At 45.5% G+C, this 26,040-nt stretch overlaps 1 protein-coding gene across 5 annotated transcripts; it reads left to right on the forward strand.

The window, feature by feature from the left end:
- Positions 1 to 88: 88 nt before the first annotated feature.
- On the forward strand, positions 89 to 23,028 carry CPSF7 (cleavage and polyadenylation specific factor 7). 5 transcript variants are annotated; one of them, XM_004599319.3, is made up of 9 exons: positions 89 to 278; positions 8,543 to 8,761; positions 9,591 to 9,694; positions 10,054 to 10,226; positions 13,081 to 13,495; positions 14,003 to 14,121; positions 16,238 to 16,406; positions 17,019 to 17,186; positions 20,994 to 23,028. In XM_004599319.3, exons 1-8 carry the CDS (start codon positions 225 to 227, stop codon positions 17,179 to 17,181), a joined length of 1,416 nt encoding a protein of 471 aa, XP_004599376.2. In that variant the 5' UTR covers positions 89 to 224; the 3' UTR covers positions 17,182 to 17,186; positions 20,994 to 23,028. The 5 variants fall into 5 exon arrangements, with proteins under 5 accessions (XP_004599376.2, XP_004599377.2, XP_058518944.1 ...); XM_004599320.3 differs by having other exon boundaries at positions 10,054 to 10,199; XM_058662963.1 differs by lacking the exon at positions 89 to 278 and adding an exon at positions 8,893 to 8,958 and having other exon boundaries at positions 8,622 to 8,761; positions 10,054 to 10,199.
- The last annotated feature ends 3,012 nt before the right edge of the window (positions 23,029 to 26,040 follow it).

The following is a 26,040-nucleotide window of genomic DNA, read 5'->3' on the forward strand; positions in this document are numbered from 1 at the left end:
GGCAGCGAGCCCCGCGAGCCCGGACGGCCGGGGAGAGCTGGGCAGGGTGCGGGGCGGCGCGAGGCCGGGGGCGGGGCTGCCGGGAGATGGGCGGGTGGACCATCCCTGCCCCTCCTCCCAGCCTGGGACCCTCTCCTGCCTTTCTAATCGTGGGGCTTCTGCATACCGCAGTGGCTTCCTTTGCTTTGTCCCTTCTCCGGACTTGAGATCTTCCTTCCGGAGCCATGTCAGAAGGAGTGGACCTGATTGATATATACGCTGATGAGGAGTTCAACCAGGTGAGGGGGGCGGCGGGGAGGAGATGGTCAGGGAGAGCTTTGTGGTTTCCGTCACTTTGAGCAACTTTGGCCCGGGTTTCAGGATGTGCCAGCCCCAGTGTTGAACGCAACTCTTCAGGTGTAGCATTTTTCCCTCCTAGCGGAGACTTTAAAGCCTATTGAGTATCCTGCTTAAGATTAATTTGAACCTTCAGGCTTAATTTGATTTAAGAGCATATAAAAAGCAGTTATAATGGAGTGAGGAATCAGCCTGTGGAACTGGCTCCCCAAGGAAGCGAAAGTTGGGTGTCAGTCTTCTCCAAGACTAACCGCGTTTAAAAACCATGTACCTGGGAACCGTTAGCAGTGGTGTGTTCTGGGTGCTGGCTGGAGAAATGGCCTCTGGGCCTGAAGGTGTAAAGGCCCACTGTGCTTGAGAGAATTGAAGGTTCTGTTTTGCTCTGTTCCAATTGTTTCCTCTAGTTTGATTCTAGGCTTGAGAAGTAAGATTGGCAGTTTGATGTAATAAATTGTATTAAGGAGAAGAGTGAAGAACATTGGGCAGGGTGGTTCAAAAGCAGATGGAAGTAGAGCCATTCACAAGGGCCGAGTTGGGAGTGATTGGTCGCTCCATGTGTTGATTTCACGCAGTTTTCCAAAGTCTGTTAAACTGTAGTGTCTACTGCCAGCTGTCTTAAATACGTCTTAAATATTTTTCAGTTCAGGCAAGTCAAAAGAGCTTGGATATCTTTTTTTAAAGATTTATTTATTTTTGTTACAAAGTCAGATATACAGAGAGGAGGAGAGACAGAGAGGAAGATGTTCCATCCAATGATTCACTCCCCAGGTGAGCCCAGCGGCCGGTGCTGCACCAATCCGAAGCCGGGAACCTGGAACCTCTTCTGGGTTTCCCACACGGGTACAGGGTCCCAAAGCCTTGGGCCGTCCTCGACTGCTTTCCCAGGCCACAAGCAGGGAGCTGGATGGGAAGTGGAGCTGCCAGGATTAGAACTGGCGCCCATATGGGATCCCGGGGCTTTCAAGGCGAGGACTTTAGCCACTAGGCCACGCCGCCGGGCCCTGAGCTTGGGTATTTTCACTTAAACAAAGCCATTGCTCTCCTGAGTTTTCCACGTTCCCTTGAATCAAATTTCCAGCAGTTGTGTGTGTGTTCTTGTTCTATCATAACAAGAAAAGAAAGCTGGCTAATTCTTTATTAATGAAAAGCTTTTTGTCTCAGCATTGAGTCCTTATTTGTTGATGGATGACAGTGTTAACTGGTTCATTGAGGAAATACTCAGAGCAGGGTTCTTGGTTGCGGGTCATGTGTGGTCCGAGAAAGTGTTGTTAAGTGGTGTTCCTTTTAGGTCACAGGATGCAAACACTGGTCCCTGGTCACTACTCTGGCAGGGGAGACATTGCTGGCCTTATCAATGTCCCCTCTTTAATCGTACAAACAATAGTGCATGAGCTCTAATTGGGTACCAATTATTATACCAATGAGGCAGGATTTGAATGTCTTGTGGAAAACTGTAGGAGGACATTGTGACCATAGGTCAGCGACCAACCGTAGTCAGTAGTCAGGGAGCACAGGATTACAGTTGATGGGACAATATTTGTATGATAAACAACTGAATGGATGTTTTGTATGTGACTGATTGGATATCCTTTGCATGAGAACAACTGTATGGCTACCTTTTGTATACCTGATGAGATATTGTTTGTATAAGAACAGTTGAGTGGGAAGTAATATACAAGGCAAAAGGACTTCCAAACTAAGGCATAGAAACAGTTGATGAACTAAGTATCTCTACCCTAATCCTGTATGACCCTCAGCATATAAAGTCTGTTGCCCCTAATAAATTTTGGCTATTGATCATCAGTCAGTAGTCCAACCGTGTTATTATCGGCTCCGTGCACCAAGTCCATTGCTGCAGGACAGCGACAGAAAACAGAGGAAGGGACATTTTCTCCCCCACTTCTCACCATAAGTTAGTTCATTTTTGGCAAAGCTGGTTTTGGTGTAATCTGAATTGCTAAAGAAATGGTAAAATCCCTTCTCTGAGTAGGATGGTAGGCTCTGGCTTGGGCCAGAGACATCCAGTACCAATTGTGTTGAAGAATGTTACTGATTAGCCACCAAGCTGGGCCATGCACAAAAATCCCTTTGTGTGCTTTTTTTCCCCAAATAAATAGTTCATGTTGAGTCCCTAGTGGTGGTTAGACCCTTCTTTTTTTATTGGAAAGGCAGATTTACAGAGAGAATAAGGGCTAGAAAGAGAAAGGTCTTCGATCTACTGGTTCACTCCTCCAAATGACCATCCGGAGCCAGGAGCTCCTTCTGGGTCTCCTACATGGATACAGCATCCCAAGACTTTAGGCCATCCTCCACTGCTTTCCCTGGGCACAAGCAGGGAGCTGGATGGGAAATGAAGCAGCCAGGACATGAACTGGCACCCCTATGGGTTGCTGGCACTTGGAGGTGGAGGATTAGCTGGTTGGGCCATCGCGCTGGGCCCATTGGATGCTTAGTTTTCGCAGCATGCTGCAGAAGCCTCTTTGTAGCACTGATGCTTTCTTACTTCATTACGCAGCATGGATTACCAGCTGATAATTCTGGGAAGGAGACTGAGTACTGCTACTCCTTCCTGTGTTTTGGCTTGTTTAAAGATTTGTTGTTGTTTAACTTCATTTGAAAGGCAGATATACAGAGAGGAGGAGAGACAGAAAGATCTTTGATCCATTGGTTCATTCCCCAGTGGCCACCAGGAGCTTCTTTCACATCTCTTACATGATCACAGGGTCCCAAGGCTTTTGGTCATCTTCCACTGCCTCCCCAGGCCACAGGCAGGGGGTGGATGAGAGGTGGAGCAGCCAGGACATGAGCCCAGCAGATGTAATGCTAGAATTTAACCTTATCCAGCCTTTGTGCTGGATCCTCCTTCCTGTGTTTTGTCTTTATTCTTTATTGTGCTAAGACCAACTTTGTATAGAGTAGCTGATTGTCTTTATTGCTTAAATCAGCAAGTATTTGTTGAGTTTCTTTGGTTTGCTAAGCATGTGCTAGGACTAGTAGAGTAAAGCGGCAAAATTTTAATACCTGTACTCAAAACGGTACTCAAAACAGTTTCCAGTCACGTTGGTAAGGGTGATGAACAGAGACAATGGGGAATAATGGGTGGAGTGATGGGGAAGGAGGGTGTGAGATGAGAACTGGGAGAATTGTTTAAGACCAAAAATTTGAGTCGTGTTTACAATTAAAAGATACAATGGTATCAAGTTGGTTGCTTTAAAAAAAAAAATGGGCTGGTTACTCCCCATAGGAAGACAGGCTAGAAGTTAGGGATGTTGAGTATACAGGTGGAAAAGAATGTGTTTAAAAGTTCCCTTTCATTTACTAAGCATGTGAGACATCCCAGTTCTTTCAGTGCCATTGAGCATAATTCTTCTTGAGGTACTATTTATACTAAATATATGCAATATATATCTTCAATTTGAAATGAAGCTTTCAGCAGCACAGTGCATGTAAAGCTTTGCTGTTTTATCTTGAACTCATGTTTCATCACTGCATGTATCACCAACTTTGGTGATTATAAGCGCCTCATACCCTTACCTAGTTTTCTGTCTTACCAGCTAAACGAATAAAATGTTTTGATGATGCTAGCCAATTTCAGGAGAGCCTTATGGGAGCCTCTGCCAAAGTAGTTTGGGCCCATTTCTCTGAAGTGGGGCTCTGAGGCGTAGAAAGGTCATTTGAGTCTTGTGAGATAATTTTGCATTTTGTTGAATTGTTTGTTTCTGAAGTGATAATCCATGCTACAGGGTCCTCTAGGATTAAATCCTTCTGTTTTTGGAGGGATCTTGGAAGAATAGATTGGTTGCCTAAGCTTATAGGGTGAAGTTGCCTGCCGTGTACTTGATCTCTGGCTGTCTCAATTGGCGTATTGTTTCATTCTGTAATTTTCAGTGGTCATTTTTTGTAGTATCACTTAGAAACATATTGCTGATACTAATTTGTCTCCATTAAGTATCCAAGATGATATATACATAAATATCTTTATTCTCTTGATTCGGGTCAGGGGAAGAACCTGTAATGTACAGACACCCCGCGATGTCTAAGGGATTGGTTGTAGGGTAACCGCTTCCCTGTGGATACCAAGGTCGAGCATGTAACCCATTCACATTCTCCCATATGCTTTTAAGCCATCTTCAAATCACTTACACCATGTAACAATTTATGTAGATAATTTTTAGGATGTGTTTTTGCCTTTATTGTTTGAGAAGCAGAGATGAGTCATCTCACATACTGGTTTACTCCCCACATACCAGGAGCCAGGAACTTAATATAGCTTCCCCATGTGGGTAACATGCTTGACCGTGGTACCTGACCATCACTTGCTGCCTCCCAGGGCAGGTACCTCCAGGACGCTGCACTCAGGAATGCAGTCATTATTTCAGCCCAGGTATTTCCATAAAAACTGTGGGTGTCCCAAGTGACATATGAACTATTGTGTGAAATGTCAGCCTCTCCCAAATACTGGGTTTGCTTGCTTGTTAATATTTATTTATTTAAAAGAAGAGATGTCTTTGCTGGTTCATTCCTTAAATGGCCACAGCAGTTAAGGTTGAGCCAGGCGAAAGCAAAGAGCGTTTGAGTGTTAGAAAATCAAAACTCAAGAGCTTTCTAGGTGCATTAGCAGGAACCTAGATCTGAAGCAGAGCAGCCAAGACTCAAACTGCCACTTTGATGAGGGATCCACATGTTGCATGGGGCTGAGTAACACTGTGCCACAATGCCTGTGTCTCCAAATATTTTTGATCTGAAGTTGAATTCATGCGGCCTGCAGCTGCCAAGGGCTTAGCGCAGTGATGTCTAAGGTGTCATCTTTGTGTAAGGTATAATACACTTGAATTATTTACTTTGAGTTGCAAGAGTAAGTCACCCTACCTACTAAGTGAATAGATAAGTGATTTGTCTAAATTTGGGGTGGCTTAAATCTGGCTTATAGCTCTAGCTGATGTGCTTATTCAAGTTACTAGTTACTACCCTCAGACGCTAGTGTTAGCTTCTCTCCCTGTACTTCTGTGCCCTGTTTTTCGAAGATCCTGATTTGTGGGCTTCACTATGCAAAATACTCGTCTTGGAAACATTTGCCCTGTTGCCGATCTCTAACACTTGTATGAGGTCCAAGACCTTTTTCCTTTTTTTTTTTTTTTTGGTGGGGGGGGGGTTTGCAATATTTGAAATTATTTACATGCTTGAGGAATCTTTGCATTTTGCTTTCAGAACAGTTCAAGATTGTTATCTTGCTGGTTTTTTTTGCACTGTGATTCAGATAAACTGAGAAAGTAGATTATTTCCAAAAGTGTGTGATAGCTTATGGATTGCAGAAGTTCTGTGTGTAAGTTTGGTAGTAAATTTCTTCTCTGCTCTTGGTTCAGCATCCCAGATTCTTGTGCTGATACTTACTGGAGCTTTCTTGTCTTAGAGAAACTCCTCAGGGGGCCTGACAAGTTACCTAATTTGAGTACATTTTCTCTTTGTCTCTTTGAAAAAGTAGCAGTTGGGAGCTAGCATGATGGCTTAGTGGCTAAATCCTTGCCTTGCATATGCCGGAATCTCGTGTGGGTGCTGTTTCATGTCCTGGCTGCTCCACTTCCATTCTTGCTCTCTGCTTGTGGCTTGGGAAAGTAGTGCAAGATAGACCAAAGCCTTGGGACCCTGCACCCACATGCCTGGGAGACCCAGAAGACCTGACTCCTGGCTTCAGATCAGCTCAGCTCTGGCCATTGCGGTCACTTGGAGAGTGAATCAGTGAATGAAATATCTTTCTGTCTGTAAATCTAACTTTACAGTAAAAATAAATAAAACCTTAAAAAAAAAAGAGGTAGCAGTGAATGATTTACAGTTTCCTAAAGCACATTGAACTTCTTGCTGTCTCATTTTGGCAGCAGCATCATTAGTGATGTTTGAATGTTTGAAAATGTTACTGTTTTGAAGCTTAAGTTTTTGGTAATATATGTGTATCACATAGATAAAAGGTAAATTTTTTCTTTCGGAATATAATATATTATTATAAATGCTTTCTTTGGCTCAGCTTATGATATGTTGGTTTTAGTTTTTTGTTTGAAAGAAGTTTTTCCATCTACTGGTTTACTCCTTGGATTCCCACTCCAGCTGGGCCTGGGCCAGGCTGAATCCCAGAGCCCAGAACTTAGTCCTCCAGGTCTCCTGTGTGGGTGGCAGGTACTGAAGTAACTGAGTCAACTCCTACTGTCTCCCTGGGAACACGGCAACAGGAAGCTGGAATCAGAGCTCACATAAGAGCTGAACCCAGGCAGGGTCAGTCTTCACCAGCATGGCAGTTGGCATCTTAACTGCTAGGCCAAATGCTTACGCTGATAGCAGTTTGACTTGTTCTGGACCTTACATTTTAGAGAACTTAGACTGCTTGTGGTGTCATGGAGCATCTTTGGGATAGCTAAAAAATGTCTCCTATGTAAATATCACTGTAGTCTGTTGGAATTGCATGTAACTGGAGAAATTGAGCCTTTTTTTTAACCTTTTTTTTTCTAAAGACTTATTGGAAAGGTGGATCAGGTTTATGGAGAGAAGGAGAGACAGAAATGGAGCCAAATGAAGCCAGGAGCCTCTTCTGGGTCTCACACGGGGTGCAGGGTCCCAAGGCTTTGGGTGGTCCTCTGCTGCTTTCCCACACCGTAAGCAAGCAGGGATGGGAAGCGGAGCCGCTGCGACACAAACTGGTGTCTATATGAGATCCCAGTGCTTGCAAGGGATCTTGAGCCGTCACACCAAGACTTGAGAAATAGAACGAACTTAAGGGAGCTAGGGTTTGGGCCTAGTAGTTAAAACACTCATGTCCCATATTGAAATGGCTGGGTTCTGGTCTCAACTCTGACTCCGGAGTCAAGTTTCCTGCCAATAGAGAGCCTCAGACAGGTAAGATGGCTTCAGGTGGTTGGCTCTTGCCATCCTTGGGGGAGACCTCGGCTGAATTCCGAAGTCCTGGCTTTAACTTGGCCTAATCCCAGCCCTGGCCATGGTGGGAATTGGGGAAGTGAGCCAGCAGATAGAACACTGTCTGTTTCTCCAATAATAATGAAATTAAAAGTGAGAAGTAGAACTGACTAGAAAACCGACTACAGTTACTCTTTTAACATTTCCTTGATGGTGGTTAGGCACAGGGAGTTCTGTGCTGTGGACCTGAGCTTCCCTAGATTTCATATAAATCAAAGACTAAATCAGTAACTCTGTCTTGTCGGTGCCAACATGAAGTTACCATTTTCTATTAAAGACTGCTTGTAAGTTTTATATAACACTTGCTTTCACACTAGTGTGAGATGTTGAAAGTAACTTCTAGTGTATCTCAGATGTAGTATTTAGAACCTGACCTCATTGATAACGGTGACAGATGCATCTTCTGCGTTCTTATTCACCATGTATCTTGTTTTGTTTGAGATGTAGAGACCCATCTACTATTTAACTCCCCTGATACCTGCAACAGCCAGCTCTGACCAAGGCTGAGTGGCAGGAACTTGGTTCCTGTTCCTTCATGGGTGGCAGGAACGCAACTATGTGAGCCATCACCTGCCCTTTGCCAGGGTCTATGTTAACAGGAAGCTGGGAGCCCGGTGTGGTAACCTGGTGGCTAAAATCCTCATCTTACAAGCACCGGGATCCTATATGGGCGCCGATTTGTGTCCCAGCTGCTCCACTTCTCTTCCAGCTCCCTGCTGTGGCCTGGGACAACAGTTGAGGACAACCCAAAGCCTTAGAACCCACATGGGAGACTCCTGGCTCCTGGCTTTGGATTCAGCTGTTGTAGCCACTTGGAGTGAACGAACCAATGGAATGAAGATCTTTCTCTCTATAAATCTGCCTTTCCAATAAAAATACAAAAGAAAGGAAAAAAAGGAAGCTGGAATTAGGACAGAGCTAGGATGTGAACTCAGGAATTCTTTGGAATTCTATCATGGGGCAGAAGTGTTCCAGTCTTGACCACTGCCCCAAATCCGGACTCCTTAACCATGCACCTTTGGATTCTCACAGGTGGCTAAAGCCAAAAACGTTGCAAGCAATTAAGTGATTAACTCTCTTGGGAGAATAAGCAGCTGGTTAACAATGAAGCTGTTTCCTAGAGTAGGACAAGAAAGTTTTCTGTATTGCTTTACAAAATATTTGACTAGATTCTAAATAAGAGTGCAGTAGAATGAACAGCAGGAAAGGTTTGCAAACACGCCTTTGCTAACCCCTCATCTCTTAGGACCCAGAGTTCAACAACACAGATCAGATTGACCTGTATGATGATGTGCTGACAGCCACCTCCCAGCCCTCCGATGACAGAAGTAGCAGCACTGAGCCACCACCTCCTGTTCGCCAGGAGCCGTCGCCCAAGCCCAATAACAAGACTCCTGCAATTCTGTATACGTACAGTGGCCTGCGTAACAGAAGAGCTGCAGTCTATGTGGGCAGTTTCTCCTGGGTGAGCTGGGATAACCAAATAAGCTGATGGGTGGCTGGCGGGAGAGCCCCGGGAAGTAGTGGCATTTTCAGACACCACTGTTGCACTGTTTTGTGCTCTGATGGGGTTGGATTTCTTTTTCCTGGGATCAGGTTGGATTGATCTCTGAAAGAGAACTATCCTGAGGACGTTCTGGTGCCGAAGAAAGCAATGATTAAGTGGGTAGTTGCTTTTTCTGCCATCTTGTTACTGCCCCTGACCCTGGGGCTTTATGTCTAGCAGGGTCGTATGTGGGATGAGATTTCTGAGTAAACACCTTGAACTCTTGGTGATCATTAGATAATCCTGTATACTGGTGGGTGATGGGAATGAAAGGAAGACCCTGATAGTTCTAGTGCACTTGGGGTAGGTAGGCATTCTAGAAAAGTTGCAGTGTGACGTATTTTGGGCGGGTGATAGGGGGTGGTTATTTCAAGATAGAAAATGTTATATACTTAAGGGAAAAACTCTGGCATTGGTGAACACTAGTGTGTCAAATCTGTAATTTAAAGTTGCTAGCAATCAGTGTTTGAATTCATGATTAATCAGATGAAATGACAGCTAAAATAGGTTTTAATTGTCTTATCCTTAAAGTTGGGGGTTGTGAGAAGTGGTCATTTTAGAATTCTGTGTGCGTAAGGGCGATAAGAAAAAGCCTACACTAATTGAAATGCTGCTAGGCTTTTGAATTCCTCCGGGAGGTCATGCTTGTGGCTAGAATCCTCCATGTGGGGGGTAGGGATTGGGGCATTTTGGGGTGGGGGGCATGTAGCTCTTGACATTTCTTCCTTTTTCATCTTGCCGGCCCCAGTGGACCACAGACCAGCAGCTGATCCAGGTTATTCGCTCTATAGGAGTCTATGATGTGGTGGAGTTGAAATTTGCAGAGAATCGAGCAAATGGCCAGTCCAAAGGGTGAGGTCTGGATTATAAAGCCCCTTTGAGTTTGTCGCGATGAGGATCACACATCTGCACTGGTTTTTGGCCCTGGGATTTTAATCCCTCCCACCCCTGGCCCACCCAGCTTCCCGGCTTAAAATGAGCACCTGTCTAGCTACTGCATGGTAGGGTAGCTGTTGGGGAGTAACAAATGCTAATTTATAATTCAAAAAACAAATTAGGAAGATTGTAGGGTGACACCTTTGTTTTGCTGATAGGTGTGTGTGTGTTTTATTTAGTGAGGATCCTTTGCAGTATCAGTTTTTGTTGAAAGTAGAAGAGAATTTGTTGCTTAGTAGATTTAACCTGTTGTCATGTAATTTCTCTTCCTCAAGGTATGCTGAGGTGGTGGTAGCCTCTGAAAATTCTGTCCACAAATTGTTGGAACTTCTGCCAGGAAAAGTTCTTAATGGAGAAAAAGTGGATGTAAGGCCGGCCACCCGGCAGAATCTATCACAGTTTGAGGCACAGGCTCGGAAACGTGAGTGCGTCCGAGTCCCAAGAGGGGGTACGTGGAGACCATCTGTATGAATGGGGGGCGGAATTTGTGGGTTTGTTTTCTGTGATGTGTACTCAGCTTGTAATGTGGAGGAGTCTGGGAGGCGTTGAATGTGGCTGCGGATCGTGGACCGGTTCGTAGGTAGCCCACAAAAGTGGGGATTGTGTAGAAAGGAGCGTTATGCTGGGAGTCTGGTAGGGTCAGGTTAGTTTTTGTTTGTTTGTTTTTATTTTTATTGGAAAGGCGGATATACAGAGAGGAGGAGAGACAGAGAGGAAGATCTTCCTTCTGATGGTTCACTCCCCAAGCAGCCGCAACGGCTAGAGCTGAGCCAATCAGGAGCCAGGAGCTCTTTGTGCAGGGTCCCAAGGCTTTGGGCCGTCCTCGACTGCCTTCCCAGACTACAAGCAGGGAGCTGGATGGGAAGCAGGGCCGCCGGGATTAGAACCAGCGCCCATATGGGATCCCGGCGCATTCAAGGCGAGGACTTTAACCACTATGCTGTCGCACCGGGCCTGGGTCAGGTTAGTTTGATCCTGTACTAATCGTATGACCATGGGCAATCAGAACATAGGGCTCTCTTAGCTATCGAAAAATGTTGGTGTATCAAGATGGCTGTGATCCTGTTGTGAACATAGAACGGGAGGGTGCTCAGTCAACCAGGAGTGTGGGTGAATAAGAATGGAATATAGTGCTCCCAGTTTGTTAAGGGAGCAGAGCACTCTTTTAATAACCTTTTTTTTTTATAACAGTGTTCTCATCTGCCTGGCGAATACTAGTGTCTTTCATTAGTAAAGAAAGTTGCAGCATAATAACCTTGCTTTAATGATAGGATTCTTTAAATTCATCTTACTCCCTTTATGCTAACTGTTCACACCAAGCCACCTTCTGATCCTAATTTGATTTTCCGACTAGGCTCTCCTGCTGGGAAGAGAATGTGTTGATCAGCTGACTCAAGTATTGCATTTGCTTGGCAGTTAATGTCTCCTTGTAAACTAATAGATTGGCATTCTGGTTTACGAATTGGCCTCTTGTGAGGTTGGCTAGTGTGAATCAGTCTGCTAGGCCCAATCACTCCTTGGTGAACTATTCAAATTAACTTCTCACCCTATGGAAGGCTCAAACCAGACAGATTGCTGTGATGCCAAGGTGCTGCCACGCTGCAGAGCCCTTCCCGAGACAGCCAGCTGTTGTGAGAGAGATGGCAGAGGTCCACCACCCATGTCCTGCCCCTGCTCAAGCCCAGGTCTCCTTATAGGAAAAATGACTATCCTCGAGTGAAAGTATAGTCATTTCTCTCTTGCATAGAAGCAGCTGTTGCTTTAACTAGGTTGAGAGCCTGAGTGAGTGTTGTCTGGGCTCCTATGGTTCTGGGTTAAGTTACTGCTGCACACGCTTTTCTTCCGTGACAGTTCTCATTTTCAAAATCTCTGGTTGAGCCCTCTCCTGGCTTTGCTGAGACGCTGCTGGGGCTGGCAGTCCCACCTCTGCTCAGCCCCTTACTCCTTGGTGTTACTTTGTTGCTGAGAAGATGACACTCCAGTGCTGTTTTTCTGCTTTGTCACATTAATGGATTTGAGCAGCACTGTTAATTCAAAGTAAACCTTGCTTAAGAATGGTTCTTTTTCTGGGAATTTGTAGCCAGCTCTCTTGCAGAATGGAACTGTAGCTGGGAAGATGCTTAACTGTCTGAGAAACACAGCTGCTTAAAACTTACGTTTGTGAGAATTCTAGGAAGGAGGAAGTTGCCATGTGGGGGAGACACTGAGAACCTGACAGCGTTGTGCTAGGCACTAGCAATACATTTCTGTAGTAGAGAAAGTAAGGGCCTGGCTGTGTAATTCATCCCACCCTAGGCTTTACAGCGAAGTTAGCACTGTTGAGCTTAATTTAAGGAGTATTGTTTTCGCTCCACACTTGTTGCCAACAGCGTCTTTCTCCCACCAAGGTTCCTGTGACCCATACGATCATGTTCTGTAGGCTTTCACATTAATCACGATTACCCTGGTAAATTAGAGAGAAGGAATCCAATTAACCAAGTGACTTGACAGTGTCAGAAGCCATGCTTCCAACTACATACCAGCATGTCGTGAGCCCCCTTGTGCCCTGCTAGGTTCCTGGCAGGCTACCCTGAGGGCTTGAAATGAAGTGGGACTTTTCTAGAAAAGTACATTTTATGCCAAGCTGTTGAGCCCTGCTGTCATCGGAATGCCATCCATCTGCTCGTTCTTGGCTCATCTCCCGTTTTCTCTTCACCTGTCATTTAACCTCCCGTCTGCCCTTGTTCACCTGAACCTCTTTCTCAGCTGTCACTGTTTTGGACATGTGACTAGAGAAAGTGCTACCTGTTCTCTACCTTTCCACTTTTTTCTCCGTAAACTGCCTGGCCAGAGCAGTATGGCAGAGAACACTTCAAGTGTACAACAAAGTAGAGCATGTGAACTAGTTAGTGCTAGTCCAAGTAGAAAGGCCTTGAAACCCTAAGGGCTTTGGAATTTACGTCAGCAGATTCAGGTGAACACCCATGAACACTCTTGTTTCCTACTGGGCCATTAGGATCCTTCTGCATTAAAAATAGGAAACAAGTCCAGGGATGAAGTAAATGTGTGTTCAGAAGCACTCAATTCTGGATAAAAAAGACATGCATCCCTGATATACCAGACCTGCAGTGGTACTGCCTTCTGGGTACATGTCCTGAGTTGCTTCTGATCTCTTTTCTGTAGCCAAAGAAAAGGCAGTGAATAACATTATTCTTTCTCAGCTGTGTCTTCAGTATAGTGCCACATGGCTTGCTGAAGGTTGAGCTGGTCCTGTGGCAATGTCTACATGACAGGCAGTAACACTGACTCCATTTGCCTCGCAGGAATACCTCCACGGGCCCATTCCCGAGAGTCTAGTGATTCCGCAGACGGCCGGGCCACACCCTCTGAGAACCTTCTACCCTCATCTGCTCGCGTGGATAAGCCCCCCAGTGTGCTGCCCTACTTCAATCGCCCTCCTGCAGCCCTTCCCCTGATGGGTCTACCCCCACCCCCAATTCCACCCCCACCACCTCTCTCTTCAAGCTTTGGTGTTCCTCCTCCTCCTCCTGGCATCCACTATCAGCATCTCATGCCCCCTCCTCCTCGATTACCTCCTCATCTGGCTGTTCCTCCCCCTGGGGCCATCCCTCCTGCGCTTCACCTCAACCCAGCCTTCTTCCCACCACCAAATGCTGCAGTGGGGCCTCCACCAGACACCTACATGAAGGCCTCTACACCCTATAACCACCATGGCAGGTAAGGACCATCTTGTGCCTTTGAGATCTGAGCCAGGTGTAGGATGGTATAGTGTCAAGCATTTTGTTCTGCCTTAAGAATTGAGCCCTGATTCCATGTGTTTACTCTCGTGGAATCTGTTTTCCTAGCGTTGAGTCTTGGGACATAGTTCATTTTACTTTTGTTAATGGGTTCATGGCTTCATATGTGGAGGGTGGTTCATTTGCATCTTAAGCACTTGACCCAAAAGATCCCCTTTTAAGGAGCTTGATTAAATTGAGTGCCATGATTATGACTATGAATGTTTAGCACTGTCGGGTCAGGCCACAAATATAAAAGCCTATGATAGAAAAATGCCGGCCTGGGTGCTGGGTTTGAAGTTGTCACCTTTTAAAATTAAAATACAGTAAATGTGGGGGAAAAAAGCATATGGTGGAAGAGTAACACGTAAGACTAAGACAATACTGTAATACATGGTAAGAACAGTAAGAGGTGTGGGCATTCAGGAGTGATCTTGTGTCTGTGCAGCCGAGACGTGGGCCCTCCACCCTCTGCAGTGAGTGAAGCTGAATTTGAAGAGATCATGAAGCGAAACCGAGCAATTTCCAGCAGTGCCATTTCCAAAGCGGTAGCTGGAGCCAGTGCAGGTAACTTGCTCTTACCTTAGCGGCTTCTCCCCTAGTTTTTCCTTGTTTTGTCATTTCCATTTACAAAAGGTCAACAGGAACAAGTAGAAACATTATTAGTTATCTAGCTGACATACCTGGAAAAGCAATGTGTAACCTGATTTCTTGGCTTTTGGGAAGTACTGGTGATATTACTTACTTAGCCTGTTCCTAGACCTGCCCCCTGTCAGAATCAACTTAGTATCTAGAATGTAAGTTAATTAGTACCACATGATTGTGGTATTGGTTGTAGAGTGAAATTCCTGTCCCCCAGACTTCCCTGATCTTAGTGCCTGGTACAAGTCTGTTTAGTGAACCCACTGCCAGGTGTAGTCCTGAGGTCTGTAGGAATAGTCTTAACCCAGATGATTGTTTGTTATGGAGTCTGCGCGAACTTGGTGACCTTCATGTAGCCTTAGAAAGAGGCAAGTCTGTGGGATGTCATCTTTAGGTATATTCTGCCCTTCTAGAAGCTAACTTTTGCCCTGTTTTCAGGGTTCTGGTTTGAATTTCACGTATTAGTATTGCTCGCTTCCTTCTAATGAATTTCTCACATTGAATGTGAATTGTCTCTAGACTTGTCACATCTTGTAAGAAATAAATTTGCCCTGGGGATGGTGCTATAGCTCAGCAGGCTAATCCTCCATCTTCAAGTGTCAACTCTCTTTATGGGTGCTGGTTCATGTCCCAGCTGCTCCACTTTCCATCCAGCTCCCTGCTTGTGGCCAAGGAAAGCAGTGGAGAATGGCCCAAGTACTTAAGAACATACATCCACGTAGGAGACCCAGAAGAGGTTCCTGGCTTCTGGCTTCAGAACCGGCTCAGCAGTGGAGTGAGCCAGTGAATGGGAGATCTTTCTATGTCCCTCCATCTCCCTATAAATTTGTCTTTTGGATAAAAATGAATAAATCTTAAAGAGGTTTGTCCTGAATATATGTTCTCTATAATTCCTCACTTTTTGCTGTGAACACTGACAGCTGAATGGTTGTTTTTAAGAAGTAATACACATCCATTATAACAAATCAGACATACAGAATTTAACCAAAATTATCGTTGTTCTCTCTCCCCTGGCAATCACTTCATACTGCACTGATCAATAATAAACTCTGTCTCCCTCCATTTCTTATGTTCTCGGTCCTGTCATTCAGACCACATGTATTTCATGAACATCGGGTCCTCTAGGATCTCACAGCTCTTACAGGATTTCTGCTCAGTTCTTGTTGCCTTGCGCAGAGGCAGTTTCCAGCCTTTTATAACCAGACGACTGTGTATTCTGTTCTCGATGCTCTGACTTGTTTGGAACAGTGGTGTGCCAGTACATAGCCTGTGACCCCTAAGCACTGACCTCTTGGGCATTGTTCAGAGCTGGAAGCAAATGGGCTAGTCTGGATGCCAGCTATGTTTTAAAATGTGTGCATGCGTGTGATTACAGATTAAAAGTTATTTACAGAAGTATGCATTATTAGAAATAAAGGTCCTGTATACAAGGACCACCAATAAGACTCCCTTTTGTAATTTAGTGTGCATTATTCCAGAGTTTGTTTTGTGTATGTAACAACATATGTAATTTCGATTATTTTGCAGAATGAACACCGTTCTGCAACTTGTTTCATTAATGTATGCCAGATACTATTTATCAATGTGTAACATTTATTTATTGAGCCCTTACTTTGTGCCTGGTACTGTGCTTAGCATTTTATGTGAATTATTCTGTATACATGTTTACTTACCTCGTAATTCCAACTATGTAATATTCCACAAAACCAGTGTTTCTGAATTTATATGGTGCGACTATGTTGAAAACGAACACAAGTAACACTAGAACATTTGTACACATATTTATGAACTAAAAGTAGAACAATTTTAGTAGACTTATAGTTGTGCTTGGACATAGTGCTATTTCATGGTGCTGTCTAGCCTATCTGATCATGAGGTACGGATGTCATTCATCCACTCATACCTCTGACATGTGCCTTGTCATTTGATACTGATTTGGGGGATGCAGTTAATTACTCCTGGTTCTTGTCCTCTTGAGAGCTCCTTGTAGTTCGGTTATCACTGCCTCTGCTCATCCTTGGCCTTTCTCGTCCCTTGGCAGGGGATTACAGTGATGCGATTGAGACGCTGCTCACAGCCATTGCAGTAATCAAACAGTCCCGGGTCGCCAATGATGAGCGTTGCCGTGTCCTCATCTCCTCTCTTAAGGACTGTCTTCATGGCATAGAGGCCAAGTCCTACAGCATGGGTGCCAGTGGGAGCTCCTCCAGGTAAGTCGATGGCTTCACATTGCCAACCCTGAGCAGCACTTGTGCAGGGTGTGGTAGTGGGAGGCACAGAGTCCCGCTAGGGTGTTTGGCAAGGGCCTGGCTAGGTGAATGGGCCTAGTTCTTATGTCCTTAAGAGGAAGACATTGATCGGTTTTCACTAGTGTTGTCATGTCTGAAATCTGTTGGATGAAGTAGTGGGATCAGTTAGGAAAAGACAGTGTGTAAGAAAATGAGCTTAGGAGCCATGTAGCCTGGGATCTGAATCCCAATTCTTTGCTATCTTTTAAGACTTTCATGAGAATAGAAGTTCAGTCATCTTTTTGACTGTTATTTTCCTCAGTTTTACAAAGGAACAAGAGTAGTGTTTGCAGATAGATGATTCTTGTCAAGTCTTTAACACTGTGTCACATTCATTAGTATGATCTTAAAAGATTTAACTGTTATTATTTTCCCGAGTAAAATTAGTTCTCAGAGAGCTGAGATCTTAGACAGTGGACCTATGGTAGAAGAATAGAAGACACATGACGAAAACGCAGGGAGATACCGGAAGAACATACTCTTGGGAAGATTATGGTAGGCCTTCTGGCTGAGGCTGAGGGGTCTTTCTAACAGGAAAAGACATCGGTCCAGGGAGCGGTCACCTAGCCGGTCCCGGGAGAGCAGCAGGAGGCACCGGGATCTGCTTCATAATGAAGATCGGCATGATGACTACTTCCAAGAAAGGAACCGTGAACATGAGAGACACCGGGATAGAGAGCGGGACCGGCACCACTGAGAAAGGTGGGAGCAGCACCATTCCTGGCTGCTGGATGATCTTGAGAAAGGAAGGGTTGCTTAAATTAAACATGGTGGGGTGGAGATAGCCTTGTTTTAGGTAATCAAAGTTCAGAACAGATTGTCTGCTTGTTTATGAGAAGTCTGACTGCCAGATGAAGCTGAGCTGTTGTAGCAGGGGTGTTTGTTTGTTTGTTTTTAGATTGCCTTACCCTGGTATCTGGTAGAAATAATGGAATAGCTAAGAGCATGGCATCTGAAGACACCAGTTTAAATGCCATCGCCACTAAGGAGCTAGACCGTTATTATTCTCTTTTCTAGTTTCCTTGTCTACAAATGAAGATGATAAGCAAAACTGTCTGATTAGCTTGCTGAATAGTTACCAGAATAATCTATGTGAAGCGTTTAGCAGTCTTAGTAATTGAAGTTCTCAAATAATAGTCATTGCTAGATTTTGAAAATTGGACCTTAGGAGAGAGCACTAATCTAAAAAAAAATGTGTGTAATAGCTTTCTGGACTGGGAGATAGCTTATTTTATACAAAAAGCTTATGCACATTTATTTCTTTAATCAAAAACAGAAGGGTTGTGGGGTTGGCAAATGATTAACTCAGGTAATACAAAAGTTCTGCAGTTACAGTCGGCTAGATCCATGGGCTCTGGCTATCCCTTTTTTTTCCCCCTCATTAAATAGGACCCATGATGGAGGAGGCCTGTAGCTCTAAGTAACAGCCTGTGAGGTTAACAGTGCAGCCCAGGTGAAAACTAGCAGAAGACTATAGTGTTAAGTAAGCAAGAGTACTCCTGTCTGGAAGGATCTTTAAATGTTCTAAGCTCTGGCAAGGAGAGCCTATAAGAGGTTGTTAAAAAGTTTATTATGAAAAAGCTATGCATAGATTTCAAAGAAAATGTTTGCACCAAAATATTCTTAAATCCTGTTTTTCCATGAACTTCCTGAGGGAAGTTCAAGATCTGTGGTTCCTGGGGGCGTCTGCATCTCTTTGCGGTTGCAAACTTTGTAAACCTCTAGGACTCCCCACTTTTCTGTCCCACATCAAGTTTGTTATGAAGTTGTCCTTTTGCCTGTTGGTTTGAAAGTAATGGTAACTGAGAAGGAAGGTGAAGAGAAAGAACAGTAGTTATCTTTGAAATTTTGGGGCTAGATGGATGACTGAATGAGTAAGGGAGAAGGGCTCCTGACCAGAGAGTGCTCCATCTGGGCTGTAAACACGGAGAGAAATCTGTTGCAGTTTGCCTAGTGACAGCCTGCTAACAAAGGATGCCCTCTTTGGTTTGGTGACAGCCTTCTAACTTTGTTTTGGGTTTTATCTGCCATTAATAGATTTATAGTTGGTAATTGTCTTTTGCCATGGGAAGCAAATAGGTGGGAAAGTGAACAGTTACTAGTATTTTTATGAGTTTCCTTTCTCTGTTATGAAATTTCTCACTTATTCCACAAGATTCTAGAGTGTTTTCCATCACTGATAAGCTGTAGGTTTGGGTCCAGTGGATGAGTTTTGGTCAGTGCCTGCATCCCCTCGCTGCGAGGCAGGCTGCTGTGCTGATAGAACTCTGCCTGCCTTCAGGAGGTCAGGCAGCAGAGGACTGATGGTTTATTCCGTAGGAGCAGCATTTCCCTTTCTTGATGGAGCTCACACAGTGGGTAGTGCCACACATCACGCAAGCCACAGTGTGGAGGCTTTGGAGTTCACTGAGCCAAGAGTGGCCAGGTGGCTTTGTCCCCCACCCCCCAGACTTAAGGAAATGGTCGGCTTCACTGATCCATAAGAACTCCAAGGCTTGCACGTCTCAGCTTGAACATGAGCTGTTGCTTTGTCTCATTTCTCCTACCTATAAAATGAGACTGATTGAATTTGGATGACTGACAATCCTTTTAACAGTTTTGCCAAGAATATAGTCAATTGGCACAGGCCTCTGACAAGGAAAATGAACCCTAAGATAGATTCTTCATTCCCCAGCTTCTCCCGGTTTACCCCTTAGATACGTTTGGTATTCCATGAACACAAAAGAACTGTCAGATTCCCAAACAATGTCTGCTTCTCACAGTCTCCCCTAAGGACTCTGAATTCAACCTGTAAGTACCACATTGTGGCTTAGGAGGCTTCAGCTGGGGAGATAATGGTTCTTGAATCATTTGCCTTAGATGCCTTTATTTTACAAACTCTATGGATAGCAGTCTTTCGGTCAGAAAGAGTTGTATTTTGAGTGTATGCGCATGTGTTCCATGAGTGTTACTCAGGGGCAGCGGCCTTTGTCCATCCTTCCTCAGGAGGCCCACTTAGGACCTGAAGGTGGATTGACCCCCTGAAACAACCTTTGATCTCTGTGTGTAAACATTACCCCCAGCATGGGACCATGGAGCTTTACGGATTTATACTGTGGCTTCTCATAATGCACAAGTTATGCTTTGCATCTTGGTTTGTAGGAATCGTTCACAAATCATGATCCCTTCCTGGGTCACTGTATTAAAACATCCCTAGTTTGTATCTTCCTAACCCTTGAAACTTTCTGTTCAGTTTTGTGAAACAATATGCAGTGAGGGCTTTAGTTTTCTGTCGCAGCAAATGGGACATGCAAGTGTTGAGAGAAGCAAATAAGGCAGAGGCCATGTAGATTCTGGAATCCTTGCCAAAAGAGTGCCATTTCAGTGCATAGGAGGATCCATCTGAGGCAGCGTGCGGGTCTTCTGTGTAGTGCTGGCAGGTATGCGGAGCCTCTGCTGAAATACCTGCGTAAAAAGGCAAGCATTCCTCTATGGGCCATGTTGACCAGTGTGAGTACTAGAAATTCTAAGCCTGAATTTAATTTCCTTTTCCCCTTGGTTACTAATTCTGTTTTGTATGGCGAGACGAACTACACAGCACCCGCAGATTGATATTGCAGCACTGCAGGAGGGGCCTTGAGTTTGGTGGTGATATGACAGTGGCTGGCCCAGAGCCTTACTGTAGGGTGGAAGATGTTAACTCTGCTTGTATGCTCGTTGTGTTTTTGATAAGGACCACTGGTTATTTTCTTTCCCTGCTGTGCTGTGCTCTCTGTTCTGAGCCAGCCAGGTGGTTCCTGCTTAGTGTTAGCATGCTTCTTGGCTTCTTGCCCACAGCTGTAGCCTCAGGAAAGACTTAGTCTCTGAGTTTTAGAGTAACTTGGAGAATCTCTGATGCCAGGTGTGGTCATGTACTGTGAAGGACACTGCTGAGAGTCACTTTTAACCAGGCCTTTAAAAGAGGAAAAAGGCATTTCCTGCTGACGTGCATGCTCCCTGCCAGAGCCGCTGGGATGTGGGGAATCAGTGGGTTTGGTTCTGTGCTTACCTGTTTTCTTACCATTGTACCTCCCATTTCCAGATTTATTCCCCTTTTCCCCTTTAAGGTAAGCTATGACTTGCTCAGAATAGATTTTCTGAAACAGTATTTAAACTTGCCACATTGCCTTGCAACTTCTTGAAATGTATCATTTCCATACTTTTCTGGCCAGATTCCTTTTCAGTCAAGCTGCTTTCAGAGACCTGTTGTTGGTGTGGTCCGTGTTTTCTTCTCCCCTAACCTTAAAGTGAGATGTCACTGCTTTTTTCTCCCTTTCTAATCACCGTAGCTTCTCTTCCAACCACTTCCCTACCCCTGGAACAATGTCAGACAATCCTGCCTTCTTTTCAGTTTCCCAGGCTTTCTCTTCCTGTCCACATCCTCTGCTTCTTAGGTTGTAACTGTAGAAAATGCCAATGTTTCCTCTGAGCTCATCTCAATCAGGACAGAACCTCTAACTTGTTTTCTTTTTCCTGATGTTTTCATTGCAGGAGTTTGGTTGGAAGCAAAATTTTTTAATGGACTTGCTGCATCTCCTCACCTTGATCAGGACTAAGGACGGAGGCCGCTCACTCCTTTCCTTCCCTCCAAATCCCTAACTCCCTTGAAACACCCAGGGAATACCCTCTGCCCTACAGAATTGAAGATTGCTTGGCAGCCCTCCCAACCCCACACCTCCTGTTTTTCCAGTGGGGAGGACTCTGAAGACTTGTGTGGTTGGAAGGAGTGGCAGACAGGAAGAAAACAACTTGTCCAGGCCCCTGGTCTCCATAGAGAATGGTGCTTTGTCCAAGGAAACAAATCGAGTTTGATTCTCCAGGAGCAGTTTAGTGGTGAGGTTGATGGGAAGACTTCTTTCCCAGGAAAAATGGATCCTTTATGTGGGGTCTGAGAGAGTGACTGGGCGTGCTAAACATGCTCAGGTCTGCCCTCGGCACTCACTGTGATGGAGCCAAGAGGGTCCACACCCCTTGCTAACATACCACTTGTTTGTTTAACTCCTTTACCTTCCCAGCCCTCTGAGGAGGGACCACAAGAACAGAAGTGACCTTAGGAAAGGTACGTCTGTTCTGGCTTTCCCTCACACATACTGACGGTTTCCTTCCCTGAGCTCTCAGAGGAACTAACCCTTTCCACTCCCCCTGCCCAGCCGCTCCCGTGGACGTGTCCCCCCTAAGCAAAGAAGGCCCCTGAGGTTGTTTTCTGCTGGGAAGACTGGCAGAGCCAATTACCACCTTCTGCTGCTTAGTGCTTGGTTGCCTGTTGCAATAACCAGCTCTATTAGGTGTTCCCTTTCCCAAGGGCTTTTCCATTTAACACATGGAGCCCTTCCTTCCCCCATGAAGGCTACTTCCTTGTTTTAGAGGAAGGTACTGCCATTGGGAGATGGGGATAATCGGGACCTCAGCAGTGCAGACTGTAAAATTACCAAGAAGAGCGGGGAGAGAGGCAGGTTGGGCAGGATGTAATCTACTTCCATAGGTTTTTCTTTTTTCAGGTTGGATGTAAGCTTGGCCTTGCATCCCCCAGGTACATACTTAGCGTGAGATGACCTGGCACTGGTAGGCAGGTAGTCGCAATCTGGCGTCTTTCCACCTTTTGACTAGTGACTTAACTCCCCTCACTCTGCCTGGAGCTACTTCCTGCTTCTACCGAGGATGAAATGGAGCCTGAGGACTGAAGTCAGCTCTGGGTTTTAAGGACCAGCACTCTGGGGGCTATTTCTACTCAGGCAACTGGAATTTCCTTTTCCTGTAACATCCAAATTGTGATGTGGTTACTGCTGAAGGAGGAGGTGGTGACAGGGTCCTGCAATACCCATGGAACGATTCTTCTGCTTGGCAAATGACATCTAATGTGAAGAGACGTGGCATGTGGGATGAGACTTGGCATGGGAGACGTAGGGTTGCTGGAGATCCTCTGGTTCAGAGGGGAAGAAACTGAATTGGACTAAACCCTTCCTCTGTTCCCAGCATGATTTCTGACACAGCCCTCAGGCGCTGAGGGAATGCCCAGGGCTGGAGAGGCACATTCCCTGGGACAGAGGCTACTGGCTGTAGCTTTTTTCTTCCTGTCCCCAACCCCGTCCCTACCTCCACTTCAGAACAAGGCACCCCGCCCAATCAGCCAAGTGTTAAGTGACGTGCTTGTCCTCAAGAGCAGCTCCGGGTGTCTTTGTAAGTGTAGAGAAAACCACGATGACAGTTTAAGGGGAATAAAATATAGAAACCAGAAAAGCCGTTACCTGGAGGATTTCTTTTCTCTCCCCTCCCCCCGCCTTTGTTTTTGCTTTTGTTTTTACTCAATGACACAATTTTTAGTTTTATTTCCTGATAGCAAAAGGAAAAAAACAGCTCCCCCAAAAAAGGCTAAGGCCCCCGTCCCCCTGTTGTCGGTGATTTGTCTTTCTGATAGGTTGAAAATTGTGTAATAAACTTGATGACGCTGTCAATCTTTTATACTGCATTGTATTTTTTTCCTTTTGTAACAAAATATTTTTAAATAATAAATGGGGTGTGAGCTGTTTTGTGGATTCTGCATTGAATAGATTTGTTGAGGTGTCTGGGCTTGGGGCATGGGCTGATGGAGATGTTGCAGAATGGTGCCGAGAGCCCAGGTTCTGCAGAGCTAGACACGTGTGAGGCAGCGGGTTCTCTACAGCTATCACAGCTGGCTATGGTAAGCCTCCTCTGGAGCGTCCCCCTGCCCGTAGATCAGCTCTTTTTCCTTGGCCATCTCAATAGCCCAATTAAAGAACGCTTCCACCGAGCACACGTCATGACACAGCAAGTTAAGCCACCAGTTGGGGCACCTGCATCCCCCACGGAGTGCTAGCTCATGCCTCGCAGCTTATTCTGCCTCTGATCCCGAGGCCTGAGAGGTTGACGATGACCTGAGAACTTGAGGTCCCTGCCAGACATATGGGAGACCAGTTCCTGGTTCCTGGCTGTTAGAGCATTTTGGGGAATAAGCCAGCAGATGGGAAATCTGTTTCTTCTTTCTCAGTTAGCACTGCCTTTCAGATACATAACATACATGCCTTCTTTACCGCATCACTCATTTTCATAGCGAATGTCCTGCTTTGGACAGTTCTAGTGCTATGAAGTTCAGGGAGCCAGCATGGCCTAGTTCAGTCATCTTCACCTGAATGAGCAGCCAACAGTTGGAGAAGGTGGAAATATAAGTTACTCTGCCTTCTGGTAAGATGTTTCAAGAAAATGTGCTGCCGATTGGACTGCCACATAAATGTGAGAAAAAATACGCATTGGCTTCAGAGTGTTATGAGGCAATCTTGGGATCCCAGACTTGCTTAAAAAGCCAGGTGAACATGAAAAGTTAGCTGATAAAAAGACAAGATAATATGTATGGTGTGTGTACAGACACGTAGCCTTCAGGAGAAGGCGAGTTCCCTAGCAGGTTTAGGATGTGAAACCTGAAGGGAAGGAAAGACATCAATGAATTTAAAACCATAGTTTGTCCTAAATACCTTCTGACCTGGGCCAGAACTCAGCTAAGAGGGGCTTCTCCAGACGGCTTGGCTAGACAGGGGCTAGTGCGTGTGATCCGGCTGTGCCGGTGGGCTGCATCTCCTGGCCTATGTACTCAGTAACAGCCGTCCAGCTGTCCGCCCTGTCTGTCCCTATGGCTCTGCTGTGGCTCACTGGAGCTGCACACATGGCTCCAGGGACCATCAGGAAAAAAACATTTCCAGAACCGTAGTCATGTTCTCGTTTCAGCCATGATCTTCATCCGTAAGGGGAATCTGTTAAGCATCAGTTTCCTTGATCCAGACTGACCAGCTGTGTGACTGCCACACCACGGAACACTACAAAGTGGGTAGAACAGACTTCGTGGGTCTCTAAGGTCTCCTTGAATTTCAACATCTAGATTTTATGTTACCTCAACTTCCAGCTGAGCCTTCTAGTCACTTCTGTTGCCTGGGCCTGTACTGGGGGGCCATGGAGAAAGGTCCCCCCGCTTTAGTGTCAGGCCATCAAAGCAGGGCTAGAGAAAGCAGAAGGGGCAGCAGAAAATTGGTGCTACTGGAATGTGTAACTCAACTCAGGGAGGGCTCCTGCTGTGTTCTGTTAAGGATTTCGTTGTTGATTAGATCCAACTACTGTGTCTGGACAGAATTCAGCTAGGCACCAACAGCACTGGGCAAGGTAGCAAACAAGGAAAAGGATCAGCATAGTGGGTACTAGAATGAGCCTGCTCGTAGGAAGCAAGCAGGAAGACCAGCATAGATGCCTAAAGGTCAGATACTTTGAGAGCTGCTATCCTAGGGATCTGACAGTAGAGAGAAGGGACTTTAGCTTTGAAATGGATGCAGTTTGGGCTAAGAAAAATACAACTGTCACGCATAACGAGGAACAGTTTTAAAGATGACTGTCGGGCCCGGCAGCGTGGCCTACCGGCTAAAGTCCTCGCCTTGAATGCCCCGGGATCCCATATGGGCACCGGTTCTAATCCCAGCAGCTCCACTTCCCATCCAGCTCCTTGCTTGTGGCCTGGGAAAGCAGTCGAGGACGGCCCAAAGCTTTGGGACCCTGCACCCACGTGGGAGACCTAGAAGAGGTTCCTGGTTCCCGGCATTGGATTGGCGCAGCACTAGCCGTTGTGCTCACTTGGGGAGTGAATCATCGGATGGAAGATCTCCTCTCTGTATATCCAGCTTTCCAATAATAATGAAATCTTTAAAAAAAGAAACAAAGATGACTGTCTTACCGAGAAACTAGATGCTCATCTAGGACAACATATCTAACATTAAGAAAGGTACGTGCTCCTTATGTAATGGTCTTCCAAAAGCTGCTGGACAAGTATTAAGACACTGCATGAACTTCAAGAACTTCAAAATTGTACCAAAGATTTTATATTCCTACAAACTTTTTGATAGACCCCCTGTGTGCTAACTGGTTTTTAAAATAAACTTTAAAATGTTGGTGAGATTCAAATCTGCTGCTTCTAGTTACACATGGTCCACTTTAGAAAGCAGCTGCCAATCATCTCAAGGAAGGAGACAAAGAGGCTTCCCCTGGGGCGGTAGTGCAGCCCACAGATGATCCCAGTGACAAAGAGAAGGAGGGTGGGGTCTGTAGGGATTCATTCAGGCTGCAGCCCAGGGGACAACGCCATAAGAAGACCTCAGTCACTGCCTTGGTGTCATGCCCCCACCAAGCACAGCCCGACAGCAAACTGCAGGGACTGTCCCACCCCTCTTAGACTGGGCGAAGCCCAGGGAGCGGTGCCAGTAAAAAAAAAAAAGTTCAATTCCACCACAGAAAATACATTTATTACAAAATAGTGTTTCATAATGAGCATAGAAAAATAACTATGAGCTACTAGAAAAGTCTGGGAGCTCAGTCTCTGGGAGGAAGAGGGTAAGAGCCCAGCAGGGCAGGTGCTGCCCAGCACACCCTGTGAACGTGCAGCCCAGGTCCGCAGGAAGCCCAAGGCGCCGAGAAGGATCCACAGGTATTCTGGCCACAGTGATCAAAGAGAACCTGAGCTCAGCAGGGAGTTCTGAGACGGCCAGGC

The sequence above is a fragment of the Ochotona princeps genome, chromosome 4, assembly GCF_030435755.1.
Source record: "Ochotona princeps isolate mOchPri1 chromosome 4, mOchPri1.hap1, whole genome shotgun sequence".
Classification (NCBI taxonomy): Eukaryota; Metazoa; Chordata; class Mammalia; order Lagomorpha; family Ochotonidae; genus Ochotona; species Ochotona princeps.